Source organism: Beta vulgaris, chromosome 6 (genome assembly GCF_026745355.1).
Source record: "Beta vulgaris subsp. vulgaris cultivar EL10 chromosome 6, EL10.2, whole genome shotgun sequence".
Lineage (NCBI taxonomy): Eukaryota > Viridiplantae > Streptophyta > Magnoliopsida > Caryophyllales > Amaranthaceae > Beta > Beta vulgaris.
The window spans coordinates 63,252,775-63,269,160 of record NC_079207.1 but is presented as its reverse complement, the minus strand read 5'-3'; the positions used below and the strand labels follow the sequence as shown (position 1 = coordinate 63,269,160).

General features: G+C 35.7%; 1 protein-coding gene across 1 annotated transcript; it reads right to left on the bottom strand.

Moving 5' to 3' along the window:
• Positions 1–11,075: 11,075 nt before the first annotated feature.
• LOC104897363 (axial regulator YABBY 4) lies at positions 11,076–15,020 on the bottom strand. The gene is made up of 7 exons (XM_010684224.3): positions 14,865–15,020; positions 14,573–14,707; positions 13,965–14,130; positions 13,821–13,869; positions 13,652–13,727; positions 12,845–12,944; positions 11,076–11,345 (listed from the first exon to the last, which is right to left on the bottom strand). Exons 1-6 carry the CDS (start codon positions 14,943–14,945, stop codon positions 12,846–12,848), a joined length of 606 nt encoding a protein of 201 aa, XP_010682526.2. The 5' UTR covers positions 14,946–15,020; the 3' UTR covers positions 11,076–11,345; position 12,845.
• Between the last annotated feature and the right edge of the window lie 1,366 nt (positions 15,021–16,386).

Genomic DNA, 16,386 nt, shown 5'->3' with positions numbered 1-16,386 from the left:
CTAAGTTAGCACATGTAATTTATCTTGGCTGTCTCAATACAGAGTACTCCAATCTCGACCCCCCTTATTTAACTTAACATCTATTTTGCATAATATATAATGTATATCTTTGATAATTAATATTTTTAGCCCAAACTTTTATATAAGGCATGCCACACCTTGAACAAATGGTGTGGCCAGCTAATAAAAGGCCCAAGCTAGGCTTTGTAATGACGCCCACGTCCCCTAAAAAAAGCCCAAGCGTAAAATTCGTTTTCGCAAAGGTTACTTTTCGTAATAGGAGTTAATTTTGAATCCGTTTTCAAAGGGGTTACTTTTTATAACAGGGGTTACTTTTGTTGAATCTATGTTTTTTTTTTCTTCTAATTTTTAGATGTTACTTTTAGTGAGACTAAGGGTTACTTTTTCGAATGCTAAGCGGTTACTTTACTGGAACCGGAGATTACTTTTTGTAATGATGAGGGGTTACTTCTACGGAAAGTATGGGTTACATTTTATAATTATAAAGGGTTACTTCTACGGTAAATAGGGGTTACTTTTACTGAAACTATGAGTTACTTTTTCAAATGCTAAGGGTTGCTTTTTTGTAATTTTAAAGGGTTACTTTTTAGTGAAAGTATGAGTTACTTTTTGCATTATAAGGGTTACTTTATACAAACACCAAACCATTTCTCAATCTCCCTCCCCTCTCTTTGATCAAATCATGGAACCACCACGTCCTCCTCCTCCCCATCACCACCACAACACCACCGCAACCACCGACTTCAAATAACCAACCACCATCACTGGCCTCTCAACTCCTCCATCAAACTATTTCAAATACAGGCTCCACTTCCATAACCCCACCACCATCATTAGATCGCGAACGAGGTTCATATGGCCTCATCATCAACTAGCAAAAAGGCGGCACCAAAATCGTCGAATAATATCTCTCTTCAACCGCCGTTGAAGTTTTTCATCGCCTACAATCTTCAGTCTTCGGGGAAATCACCGTTCGTGAACTCAAAGAACTTTGTAAATCTTGTCGAAGATCTTCTCCATCAACGACAATTACTCGTGGTGCTCCTCTTCGTGGTCCGCCATTGCAGCTTTAATGGCAGAAGAAACGAACTGAGGAGAGAGAAAATGGAAAACGGAGAGAGAGAGAGAGAGAGAGAGAGAGAGAGAGGAGTAGGATTTTTGTTGGGAGGAGTAGAGAAAAAATGACAAATGTGAGGAGAAGATGAATTGGAGCAGGAAAGGAGGAAGAGGTATAGTAAAGCAGTTGGAGATTTGAGGAAGGAAGGAGGATGGTGATTGTTTGGCCGCATGGTTTGTTTGTGTGTGGCCTGCTTTACCAAAAACGGACTGTATATTTAGAAATATGTATTAATAATAATCATAAAAGTTAATCTGATCTAAATAAACAGATTGAAATAAACTTAAAAAGATTGACCTATGATAATTTTGATATTTCATATTAGTAAAGAAATAACATACATAAATCATGTTCAACTTATTTAAAATTCTCCCGTTAAAAAAAACTTAAATGAAATTCTAAAGATAGATATGGTTAAATTAACATCAGTAGAATTATAGTGAAAAAAAAAATATAAATTCAAATCTGATTATTAAAAGAATAAAGTTCATATTAGACGAGAAAAAATAAGTTTACTTTACGTTAGTAGAATTATACCTAGCATTTAGCATAAGTCTACTCATTAATCCGTTTAATGTAGCACCTAATAGAGATATAGAGTACTAGCTAGACTCATATGCATGAAAAAAAATAAACGTTCCAACTTAATTACATAAATAATTTTAGAACTCATTGCATTAACAAGTACTCTATTGTTTGATCATCTAGAGGTAAATATTTGGATTTCACGGCATCAAACCTGTAACACAAGTTAGAAGTGAGAATGTTCCTTATCTTTTTCCTTACTTTCAAGAAGCTTTGCGTACGTAATTGCGCGCATAATTTAACTTATTGGCTAAGTTAACCTGTGAACAAGTCTAATCCAATAGAAAACTCTATGTTACTAAATCTTAAAAAATTACATAGATTATTTTTTAGTGTTCGTTCGTTATTATTTTTTGTTTTTAGTTTTTTATTTTTTTGAAAACTAAAAATCAAAAAAAAAATCAAAAAAGGTGGTTTTCACTTTTTAGTTGTCAGTTTTCAAAATCATCATGTTTCCAATAAATGTGACTAATTTTTTGTACATTATAGAACATATATAATATGATTTTGAAAATTAAAAAATCAAAAAACAAAAAACCATAGTAATACTGAACGAACCCTAAAGATTTTTTATAGACTAAATAGTAAATATAGCATGGTCCACAGACCACAAACACGCTAAACGTTCAAAGACGAGCTATCACTCAGGCATTAATTAAGTAGGGATCAAACTTCCTGATCTCCTCCTTTTGTCTTTTTACCTTACATAGAACTTACATATTGGTGGCCCCTTGGCCCTTACACATACCTTCGCTGTATCTTTTTCATCATGCTTATACGAAGGCTCTGTGTAGCAATTAAAGGTTAGCTAATTATATTAGCGGTAATAAGCTATTTGCATTAGTTGGTTATATTAGTTAGCTAGTTCGATTAATTGGTTGTATTGGCTGGTTTGACTAATTGATTGCATTAGTTATTTGTGAAAATGTATGATAGATAGTTATGTTAGTTGAATAATATTTTATTAGGTGAAATGACTAATAACGATATTAGAATAATTTATTGGTGGAGTTCTTTTTATTTATTGAGGGTAGTAAAATTGACCGACTTTAAGATGAACTATTAGTCATTAAAATTAAATTCATATACCTCTCTTTCAAAAAGTTAAGCTCTACTAGTAGTTTTTTCAAAATTAGTTTTTGGGCTCGAACCACTCTTTTAATCAACTCTCAAAGCCAAGCCTCTCTATTCATCTCGAACCTCTCATTTTCCCCAAAATTCTCTCAGCCAAATATCCGCAAACTCTAATACACAAATTAAGGAAAGGAGGAACATGGTGGAGATTCTTTGCACACATAATAGTACGTGTCAACTTTTAAGTTAAAACTAGTATGTTGTTGATGCACAAGAGCGATGATGTGATCCTGTGTAATTTAATAAGATAAAAACGATGTTGGGTTTGACATCTTGTCACAAGCAGAAGTCATAATTTAGTGATACGATCATGACATTATAAGGTAATAATATGTCCAGAATTAGTGTATAAGGTGGGGTGATACATGTTGACGTGCAATGTTGCTCACGCGTTTTAATAATAATAATATATAAATTTAGATATAAATATAGCTTTTTCCTGCAAACTATCAAGCATGAAATATGGCAGGATGTTATGACAACTTTTACATCTCGTAACACTTGAAAATCATCTCTCTCAAGTCTCATGCTTATCTTTGACATGATTACGTATGCATCCGTAAAAATATCCCAACTATTATGCTCCATCTTTTTCAAAGAGTATACCTTTCCTCAGTTCCTGCTATGTTTTATTAGATGATTTTGGGGTATATACACCTAATATGTTTATGCCTAATTGTAGGCATGCATTCTGAATGTTTTTGGGGTATATACACCTAATATGTTTATGCCTGATTGTAGGCATCTTGCATTGTGCATGTGTCGCCTACACGAGGTGAGGAAACCATATCTACGAGGTGAGGAAACCATATCCAAATCCAATTGATATATTTAACAAAGAGGCTAGAAAGAAATGTCGTCCCTCACTTGAATGATACTTTATGAATCCAGAAACAATGATGATGTTTGTGTTCGATTGATATATCTGTTAAGAGATTAAAAAAAGGAAAGATATTTTCTTTGATTGATGTTTGACGACTCGTAAAATTAAGCATGATCTCATACAAAAATGAGATTTTTTTTATATATTTTGGCTCCTTTACCCTACTTGAGTAGTGGTCAGTTGGCAATGTAAACCTTAACATCGACTTAAGGGTCTTCTATGCATTGATTAAATAAAGTTGAATCGTATTATTACCATTATTACAATTGCGAGGATATCAATAATATTTGGAATATATTCCTATGAGTGCCGACGTGACTTCTAACATAATCCAAGTTCTTGGCACCATTTTCGTTGCCTCGAAAAGCTTATAACACCCCATTTATCCATTTCTCGTGAAACCCAAAACTGTCTCCGAATGAACGTAAAGGCATCTGCATATCGTTCCAAGCCACATGACTCCTTTCCAATGACCTCCCATGTCCTTAGGAGGCATTCCGTGCCGTCCGAAGCTCGGACCACGGGAAAATCCAAAAGCGTGTATTATAACCTTCAATTTAGGATGTTTTTGGGGCATTTTCGGACTTCTACCGGCCCGATCATATTTTTCACCCGAAAAGTTCCTAGGAGTGGCGACATAACTTGTAACATAGTCCGGGTGCTTAACACCATTTTTGTTGCCTTGAAATAAGCCTCTAACACCTCATTTGTTCATTTCTCGTGAAACCCAAAATTACCTCGAAATGAACGTAAAGGCATCCACATTTTTTTCCCAAGCCACATGACTCCTTTCCGATGACCTCCCACGTCCCTAGAAGGCATCACGTGGCGTTCGGAGCACGGGCCCTGGGAAATTCCGAAACCGTGTATTATATAACCTTCAATTTCGGCAGTTTTTGGGACATTTTTGGACTTCTCCGGGCTTGGTCAAATTTTCTCTCGAAACGTTCCTTGGTAATCCAGCATGACTTTTAACATTGCGCGGGTGCTTGGCACCATTACCATTGCCTCGAAAAACATCTTAACTCCGCATTTGTTCATTGCTCGTGAAACCCAAAATTGCTTCAAAATGAACGTAAATGCATCCATATATTCGTTACAGGCCAAATGATTCATTCCAATGACCTCCCATGTCCATAGGAGGCATGCCGTGCCAGCCGGAACTCGGGTCACGAGAAAGTCCAAAAGCGTGTATTATAACATTCAATTTTGGCTGTTTTTAGGGCATTTTTGGACTTCTCTAGGCCCGATCTTTTTTATATCCCCAAACGTTTCTAAGAGTGCCGACATGACTTGTAACATAGTCCGGGTGCTTGTCACCATTTCCGTTGCCTCGAAAAGCCTCTAACACCCCATTTGTTCATTTCTCGTGAAACCCAAAATTGCCTCGAAATGAACGTAAAGGCATCCACATATTCGTTCCAAGCCACATGACTTCTTTCCAATGATCTCCCAAGTCCCTAGGAAGCATTCTATGCCGTCCAAAGCTCAGGCCACGGGAAAATTCGAAAGGCGTGTATAACCTTCAATTTAGGTTGTTTTTGGGGTATTTTCGGACTTCTCCAGGCCCGGTCATATTTTTATCCCGAAACGTTCCTAGGAGTGCCAACATAACTTGTAACATTGTTTGGGTGATTGGCACCATTTCTGTTGCCTTGAAAAGCGTCCACCACCCCATTTGTTCATTTCTCGTGAAACCCAAAATTGCCTCAAATAAACGTAAAGGCATCCGCATATTTGTTCCAAGCCAAATAACTCCTTTCCGATGACCTACCATTTAACTAGGAGGAATCACGTGGCATTCGGAGCACAGCCCCGGGAAATTTCGAAAGCGTGTATTAGAACCTTCAATTTTGGCTTTTTTTGGGACATTTTTGGACTTATCCGGGCTTGGTCATATTTACTCTCGAAAGGTTCCTAGGAAAGCCAACATGACTTGTAACGTTGCACGGGTGCTTGACCCATTTGTGTTGCCTCGAAAAGCATCTTAACACTGCATTTGTTCATTTCTCGTGAAACCCAAAATTACCTCGAAATGAACGTACATGCATCCACATATTCGTTCCAAGCCACACAACTCCTTTTCATTGACCTCCCATGTTCTTGTAGGCATCCCGTGCCGTCCAGAGCTCGACGGGAAAATCCGAAAGCGTGTATTATAACCTTCAATTTTGGTTGTTTTAGAACATTTTTGGACTTCTCCGTGCGGTTATATTTTTCTCCCAAAATGTTCCTAGGAGTGCCGCCGACATCGCTTGGAACAATGCCCAGATGCTTGGCACCATTTGCGTTGCCTCGAAAAGCCTCCAACACCCCATTTATTCATTTCTCGTGAAACCCAAAATTACCTCGAAATGAAAGTACATGCATCCACATATTCGTTCCAAGCCACACGACTCCTTTACATTGACCTCCATGTCCCTATAGGCATCCCGTGCCGTTCGGAGCTCGGACCATGGGAAAATCCGAAAGATTGTATTATAACCTTCAATTTTGACTATTTTTAGGGTATTTTTGGACTTCTCCAGGCTCGGTCATATGTTTATCCTCCAAACGTTCCTAGGAGTGCTGACATGACTTGTAACATAGTCCGGGTGCTTGGCACCATTTTCGTTGCCTCGAAAAGCCTCTAATACCCCATTTGTTCATTTCTCGTGAAATCTAAAATTGCCTCGAAATGAACGTAAAGACATCCACATATTCGTTCCAAGTAACATGACTCCTTTCCAATGACTTCACATGTTATTAGGAGGCATCCCGTGTCGTCCGGAGCTTGGGCCACGGGAAAATTCGAAAGTGTGTATTATAACCTTCAATTTAGGTTGTTTTTGGGGCATTTTTAGCCTTCTCCAGGCCCGCTCATATTTTTTCCCGAAAAGTTCCTAGGAGTGCCGACATGAATTGTAACATAGTCCGGCTGCTTGGCACCATTTTCGTTGCCTTGAAAAGCCTTTAACACCCCATTTGTTCATTTCTCATGAATATAATGGGGGAGGGATTCAATACTCTCACGGTTCGTTTGGTAAGAGGTCATAAATGGTGGGAATGGTAATACATTATAGTGTAAATTTGTACTACAAATCCAATGTCATTACCTATGGTAATGCTACTTCATCTCAAGTTATCCATTTTTCCCCTAAAAACTCAACCATCCATTACCACTTGGGAAGGTAGTATTAATAGTAATGAAAATCTATAAAGGAAAACTCATGGTTTGTGATAAAGTTTCATTTCCATGGTCATTGGCATGAGAACTCCTTTACACATTTACACTATATTTCATTACCATTATCACTATTTATAACCATTAACCAAACGGACAATCATAGTCTATGTAGATTTATCATGAATACCTTGGTAATAACTTGGTTGCCAAATGAGTTCTCATGTATTGTATACAGTAAAGTAAAGATGCAATGTTAAGTTGAAGTCGCCTAAGTGAATATTTTGATGGGATGCCTCCTAGACGACATACGAAAAACAAACAAGAAAAGGAAACTTCATTTAAATTGGCCAATTGTGTATTGATAAAGACCAAACATCAATTAGATATGGTTCAAATTTCATAATTAGAGGGTAGAAGTAGAACTCGTCCTTTGAATTTTGATTGATTTATTATTTCAAAGTTTTCCATGGAACCCAATAATTAATAAGCTAAGGTTCTAATTTGTGAATATGAAGCGAGGGGACATTATTTTTCTTAGCGGAATATGACAACTGATCAGTGCCTCTTGTAGGTGTAATAAGGTGGTGGGAATCAGGGAATATAGCCACAAATAATTGCACTGGAATGTTAGGACGACTTGGCCAATCCTAAATCTTATATTTTTATGTGGATGCAAGTTCAAATTACTATATTTTTGGCCATGGCAATATCCTGTGTTGCTGTAGCTTGTATGGACAAGATTGTAACATGCGAATTTGGAGGATGTTCATTTTTTTAAGCTAAGCGAACATTTATTTTTTAGCCATATGAATTACAAAGGCAGTATAAAGAAGGGGAGGGGGATTCGAACCTTTGCGTCTGTAACCTATCGTTCACAGCACCTCAATCTTAACCACTAGGCGAAGACATCCTTTGTTAGGAACAGGGCCGGATCTAGCGTGGGTTTAGTGGGTTCAACTGACCCATGCAAAATCCTGAAAAATAGAAGAAAATTGACGAAAAAAATGAAAAATAAAATTGTATATTTATCTTCCGCGCGGTATTTGTTTGATTGAAAACATTTGGCTTAATGGTCAGCTAGGTTGGATTAACTTTTCCCCAAATGTGGGACGCGTGATCGATTCGTATGAAGACTTGAAGAGCATTTTGCTTTCTCCTCTTTCTTATTTCTCTTTTATTGTTTTACTTGGCAGGCTCCTGCCTCATACTGCTTTCCATTTTTTTTTTGGGTTTCGTTTTTTTATGTGAGTTTAACTTTTTTTTCTTTAAAATCTTATGTAATATATGATTCTCATTTTGTTCATTTTATTTTGTGAAAATCTATCTAAACAATTTCAAATTTTACGTACTTATCATTTGAAAATAATTTTGACTTTGAATTATTATGAGAAATTTCAAAAAGATTGAGTGTTATCTTATCAAATAATTTGGACTCTTTTTTTAAAAAACTTAATATTTCTAAATACTATAAGTAACTTCTACATTTCTTAAGCTCTTCTTATAAGTTATAACAGTTAGAAATGTGTTACTCCTCCTTTATTGTTCTATATATATTAGAACATATCCAAAATGATTAAAGAATGCAAGAAAATTAAGAGCATGTATTATTTTGAGAAAGCCCTTTAAAACTTGAGAAAGCCCTCTAAAACTTGAGAAAGTTCCTAGATAATATAAATTTGGAATTATTTTCAAAAAGTAATTGAAAGATGAGAGGCTTGGTTAGTGTTAAATACTTTATATTGCATGGGATAGTTTTAACATTTAAAGAGTGGATGATAAAAAAATTATAATAATTCATAAATAATTTTACTACTTTTTAAATGTAATTTTTGGTTGTAGTTTAAAATTTGGACTAGTGTATTGCTACTTTAACTACTCTGTCTTGATTTATTTTCTTCGAATGATTTCGAACCCACGTGGATCAATTCCTAGATCCGCCACTAGTTAGAAATCTACGCGAACATGGTTGTTGGCTTACCGCTTATTTAGTCAATATATAGGATTTTATGGCCCATTTTGAGTTCCACCAGAAAAGTATAAATGGAGTAATTAGAGGCTTTATGAGGCAGCAAAAGGGTTCCAAACACTCGGGATACATTATAAGTCATGTCAGCGCTCCTCAGAAAGTTTCAGGAGAAAAATATGGATGTGACTGGAGAAGTCAAAAAATCCCTTAAAACCGCCAAAATTCAAGCTTATAATACACGCTTTCGTACGTCTACATGATCCGTACACCGGAGGCCATGAGATGCCTCTTGGGGATATGGGAGGTCATTGAAAGACTCCCATAACTTGGAACAGACATGTGACGACTTTCATGGTCACTTCAGGGCCATTCCAGGGTTCGTAGCGGAGAAGTATAAACAGAGTATACATTTAGAGTCACTTTTTGGCAACGCAAAGGATCCCAAGTATCGAAGATATGTTACAAGTCATGTTGGATCCCTTAGAAATGTTTTAGGTGAAAAATATGACCGGGTCCGGAGGAGTCCAAAAATACCCTCAAAATAGCCAAAATTGAAGGTTATATAATAGGACGTTCATGAGGTCTGGGCACCGAAGGCTGTGGGATGTCTCCTAGCGACATGGGAGGTTAATTTAAGAACTTTCATGGCTTGAAACGGGCATAAAACGACTTTTACGACCATTCGGGGTCATTACAGGTTTGCACCAGAAAAGACAGAGAAACTTTTGTAAACGTAGGGTGTTCCAAGAAAACAAAAGATCTGTACTCTTCTTCCTTAAGCGATACATGCATGTTAGTAGCTTTTCTTTTACCCTAAGATTACATATTAAACCTAATAAAAATAGGAAAATTGAATTTTAATAATCCAACCTTTAAGAGGTGTTACTAAAACAATCCCACTTATTAGTTATTTTTTGAATAGTCTAATTTTTTGATGATATCTTCTCATAATGGTACCAAGTGACTTGTGACCTGAACTTCAGGTAATTTTTTTACTCCTCCTACTCATTTCTCTCTATCTCCTCTCTCTTCACCTCCATATCTAGTTTGACCTCTCGTCCCTTCCACTGGCCCCCGCCCCAGCCACCAAACCTCCGCCTCCAACCACCAGGCCCCACCCCCTCTAACACTCTTCGTCGCTTCTTTTCTCTTCGCCCTATCTCTATCCTCGAATCGCATTGTATTCGTCGTCGTCGCTAACAGTAAAGGTGGTTGTGTGTGGTAGTGGTGGTCATCGTCGTTAACAGTAATGGCTCCATAAATCTCGAGAAGAGGAGAGGAGGTGAAAAAAGTCGAAGGGATAGGAGAATGGGGAGGGGTGACGAGGTAGAAAGAGACAAAGGGATAAGAGAAGGGACATGGGTGACGGGATGGAAAGAGACGAAGGGATAGGAGAGGGTGGAGGGGCAACAGCAGACGGGATCTGTGCAAGAGACAGTTGCTTCTTAATCGTAAAATACTTGCACAAATCGCTATATTAAATCCGAATTGTATTTATATGATTTACAATGAGATCAGCAAAATGGAGGATATCTCAATCGGGAGAGAGTCGAGAAAGTCCCTATGACCCAATATATTTGACAAGTCGCACTATACGTCAACCCAAGATGTATCTTCCTCTCTTGTGGGTATGGGGCCAATGGGAAAGGGAGGAGACGTGACGGGGTTGGCTACCTGCTAGGGAGGGGTGGGGGATTGCAGGGGGTTTGCTGTGTGGGGATGGGAATCGAGCGTGGCCAGGGTGGGGTTTAGGGTTTGGAGCGGGTGGCCGGGGTGGGGTGTGGCAGGCTGGGGTGGGGTGGGGTGGGGCGAGGCTGTAACGAGTTGGGGTACGGTGGGGTGGTGGTAGTGGTGGCTAGGTGCCGATGGTTGTGGAGGAAAAGAGGTATATAAGGGAGAAAATGGCCCGATCAATGAGAGTGTGACACGTGTCACACTTGACCTGTTATGCCTGTTACAACAGGTCAAGGACGATTATGAAAAGATACCACCAAGAGGTCGGATTATACAAAAATAACTCATAAGTGGGATTGTTTTAAGAAAATCGCTTAAAGATTGGTTTATCAAAATCCAATTCTTCATATAAATTAATATAATAAAAAATCCCACATCAAATTAGGCAAAATGTACCTGTTATTCTCTTTATATATCAATATTAGAATACTTCATAGTATGTAAATAGATAAGTCATCGTGCTCGCTACAAGAACCATTCCCAAGAGCATCTAACTAGCAGAAAAGTCAAAATGATTGAGACTCTTAATTCCTAAACATTTTGAGATGAAAATATTTTTTCCTCTTTTCCACAATAATCTTAGATAGCTAGCTAGGTATTTAAGTAGTATATAGTTCTTGTAAATTAAACTAGATGTCTCGATCACTTTTGAAGTTGTCTCTGCATTATATCATTCAATGCTTAGCTTTGAGGGCTTTCTTTCACTGAATCCTTTGCCTTCTAAATGGACCTGCAAAACCTTCACAACAGAAATGCCATTTCCATGTGTCAGTTTACTTCTTTTACCTTTGAAGTTGTACTAGTTGGACGAGTTTTTCACTTGATATATTTAGTGTACTCATCATAGCAAGTGTCATAAATTTTGACATGTGATGTTTGTGAAACTACGAATATGACTTGATAGGAATCCAAGAACATGCAAAAAATAACTACATTTTCAAACTGTAGTATAATTATTGTATATGGCATTTTGAATATCCCATAATGCAAAGCGTTTGATCTTGAGGTAATGTCAGTATCAAGTCAACAAAACCCCTTGAACTTGACCCACAAGGCCAAGATATACGGTATTAGGTCGACCCAACGAATCAAGGGCACCTTTTCAGTTTTCATTTTCTGTCATTAGTATAAACATTACATAAATACATGGATAATTATTATGCATGTGTGCATAGTATAATACAAATATGTAGATAATACCAGCTATGACAATTAAGAATCTTTGAAATACTTTGATTGGAAAAATCAAAAATTCATGTAATGATAACGATAATTTAAACTTGCACGATTAAAAACAATGTTTTTCGAAGTTCAAATCAAAATGCTTTTAAGTTCACTTACATCCTTGGAAAAATGGTCGGACAAGATCAACAACGTTTGATCGCTTTTTTTTTTAGATTTTCGAGTTTATTTGTCTGTTTTTGGGTTTCGAGTAATGAACTCAAATCCAAAATCCAAATTTATTAGGTTAGTTTTCGAGCTAGTTTCATGCCATGTCTATATTTGTTATTAGATCTATTCAGATACAATAATACATAATGGAATGATCTATATTGCAAATTAAATAGTACTTTCTAATATGTACATAAGGAACTTATTACACCCAATTTATTGTCCATTGCATCAATCTTGTGTTTACCGGATATAATTTATAATAGGGACATTTTCAAGGGAAAGTATGATATCATTTCTTATAGTCTCATTTTCTTTTTAACATGGAAATCAGCTCAAGCACACTTATGGAAATTTGTAGGAATATATGCTTATAATGAATTAAGGGAGATTCTCTCGGTTATTCTGCAAACATATAGCTATTCTTTATTCAGTTGTTCGTTCTACTACTGATTTTATCATGGAAAAGTACGTACACTTTTATCATAACTCATATCGTTATTGGCTTATTGCGTTGATTATTCATCAAATTAAAGAGAATTGATGGAAGCATGCACGTACTCTCAGAGAAGGCTAAACCAGGCCACTCCCAAGTCCCATGCATGCATGCAAGAAAGTCCCTGATCTTATAGTCCTTAGACAACTCATGTTTCTGTCTCTATTTGATAATGTACTAAAAGAAGTAACTAGAATGCAAACTCCCGCGTGAGATTAGTCTACTCGTCGAAGGCGGTGGAAAACTTCTCGTGGTAAGACAAAAAAAAAAGCAACTAGAAAATAACAAATAAACCTCACGAGTCATAACCTAATTAGTTCCAAAAAAAAAAAGAGAGAACAACAGTTAACCTCAACCAGCTTCTTCTTCAAAGTTATGAGTCATGTGCCTGTTCCCATGGCTACCATTTTCTTCGTCTACCCCATGTTGGACTGACGGGAAATGAGCCCACTGAAAAATAATTAACATGTGCCTCGGAATATCAGAAAGAAAAAATCCTACATATCGTTTGCAAATATGTTTATTTCTTTCTAATTTTAAACTCTAATTACGAACTTTATCAGCTTCAAAATACCTATAACTTAACACTTTGATTTTCTGACTTACCATATCGAAGAAAAACTTATTGTTTATATACAATTATACATGTCTTTAATTATTTTCAGAAAAAGCTATAAAGTTAATAGTTTCATACTTTGAGACTAATTTACCAATATATCAATTAAGAAACATGGTCAAAGTTAATATATAGATATATATGGTGTAAAAATCAAAATGTAAGAAGTATATTAAGAAGACAAAATTGGGCTTTAACACTCTGAACTATAGCTTAGCTCGAGTGCACCCAATACCACCAACTATGACTAATAGCCTAAACACCACCAATTATGGGGTGGGGGTGCAGTCTGTACCACCAATTACGGATGAGGTGCATTCTGTACCATACAAACCTACCGTCTTCGACAACATTTTAGGCTTTCGTCCTCATTTATGGTACAAACGCACCCACCGCATAGTTTGTGGTGTTTAGACTACTAGTTGTAGTTGGTGATGTTGGATGCACCCGAGCTATAATTCAGAGTATTGAGGCCAAAGTATCATCTCTTGAAATTCAACTAATCGAAAAGATTAAAAATAAAAAAGAGAACCAAGCTTACATTTTTTGCAGCAGTGCTAAAGGCTTCCTTGTGACTCATGTTGGGATACCTAGCCTTCAGCCTCCTAATTTCTTCTCTGTTAGACATATTAATACACACATGCATGCGTGTAAACAAATAATTTTGATGTATATACTACTATATTATAAGATAATGATGTTGATTTTACTTGATAAATCGGTTATAAGCTGATGGTGCCCTTCTTTTCTTCTCTGGGGCTGCCAACATGATCAAAAGATATTCATAATCAAAATGAAGATAGCTTAAAAAGCTTATATCTTAATTAGATCACTTGAAGATTAGAAATAAATACGTTTATTCACGGTATGTTCAAGTGCGATTATATCCTCATCGACCTCTTCTTCTTCATCATCTTCGTCGTCGTTATCTTCTTCAGAAGAGGGTAGCATAGATAATGTAGTGCTATGCCTATCCATTATTACCTTTGATGTATCTACTTCTTCTTGGTGCTTATTTAGCTACAAAATCAAACTCTATCATAATTTTATTTTCTGTTTGTTCAAAAAGTTTATTAATAAGAAAAGGTCAAGAAGAGTTGTTTTTCATATTAGTAGTGACTATTTTGTTATCGATCAAAATATTGCTAATTAGTGGTATATATATACTCTCTTTTTTTACAACTAGTGGTATATATTGATAGAGTATATAATTATTCTCGAGACGAGATTTAACTATTAGTTTATTGATAGAGTATAAAACTAAACCTGAGATTCTAACCAAAAACTTAAATTGATGGTTAGAGTCTCGGGAATAGTTTTATACTCTATCATATACTTATTAGAAGCAAGTATTATTAAGCTAGCTAGTGAATATAATATTTGACTTAAATATTGTATGTACTTAGTGACAAATTTTTATAAAACATAAAAGAATTTGGAGAGAATTAGTCAAATTAATTACCTGATCTTGATTAAGGGCAGAAAAAAGATGCAACGGGACAAAGGAGGCTTTCAACATGTTGACAGAGAGAAGACCAGTGCAATGACCACACCTCACTGTCACCACCATTGACATGCTATTATAAGGCACACTCACCTTCAAGAAAAGAACTAAAAAATAAGAAAATGAAAAATGAAGTACAAATATATATACTTTATCCGGTCTATGATAATAATAATAAAAAGTACGTAAAAATGTGTAAATCACATGAGAATTATGTGAGTGATATTCCATTAAAAAACTCTAAGATTACCAATAAGATAGTAGTGCAAAAATTGCATTGGACGTAGCATATTTGTTCTTGAGCATCAAATAAACGGTTTAGTGTTGCCATTATTTTTCCTTTATCCTTTGAAGTAGGTCAAGAATTTGAGAGAGAGAGTATTTGAGAAGGTACTCTTCAATGGTAGGTTTTGGGGTTCTAAGTTGAGTAGCAATATGCATAGTATATATAGAAATAGCAGAGTTCATTTAAATGAGTCATGTGTTATACTAGTGCCTAGCTTATGCAAGTTTATTATTCCTAGGATATAAATGCTTGAAACATTATAAACTATTCTGAAATTCTGTGTACTTAACGATATAAGAACAACAAAGATTTCATATATTGATTGGATTTGACTAATTAATATTATGAAGTTGTATTATTTATTTATTTTAACTTGTGTTCGATTCTTTTGGCAATAATTATTCTTTAATTGTTTGGTGTGGAACAGAGGCGGTTAAGGCTATGTGTAGGATGAGTAATTGCACAGGGTCCCCGAAATATAAAGGCTCAATTCTATTAGTTGTCCGCCTAAAGAAAAAAAAAAGAAAACCTAAATCTAATTATAAATATAAAGAGACTAATTTTTATTTGGTGTTTTTCTTCTCCTCCTCTTATTCTCCAAAAATCCCCATTTATAACTCCTCCGTCTCTTGTATTCACCAAAAAAATTTAATCTTTATAATTTGTTTTAGCACAGGGCCCCTAATTTTATGAGACGGTCATGGTTTTGAAATGAGAGGTGCAAAAGTCATATAGCAATCAAACTCTTAATCTTTTTATTAGGCGTCTTTGTCCTCAATACCTAACAGTTTGGAGCATTTCTTGATATAGTTCTATTTATTTATATGTATAATAGAAGTATCTACATTTTCTAATTTATTTAAGCATATTATGTATAAAAAACGGATATAGAAGGGTTTAATTTCAAAGGAAGGAGTTATACCAATAATTGTACGTGATATTGAGAAGAAACATAAACAAAATTGGGAAATATTATAGTGTTAAATTTTGACCTCACTTGAGTTCTGAAACATGCATTGAAGTCAAGTCACACTTTCTTCCATATATTGACAACACTTGGTAGGCATCACATAGAAAAGAGAGATTTCCAAAATGTTGTTGGTTTGATGGTGGGAAATTAAAGGAAAGGGGACCAATGTCTTCTTTAGTTAAGTGTTGTTTTCTGCCTCCCTATATCTTTGTGTCATCACTTCTAAATTTGGGTTTAGATGGGATGATTTTTTACCTTAATGGGAATGGATGAAGTTTCTAGAAATGTTTACAAAAAAAGAAAGGAGGTATCTTAGTATTTGTCTTTACATGAAAGAGATAAATGTTATTGTATAATTCACCATAGTTTATAAAAGATCAAACTTAAAAAATGTTAGAACTTTTTACCATCTTTTTACTTTCTATTCAGTCTTGTTCTTTATGTTACTTTCTGTTTAACTATTTTTAATTTTTCACCTCAAATTTAAGTCCCACCTACCTACAATTTTTGCCAAGT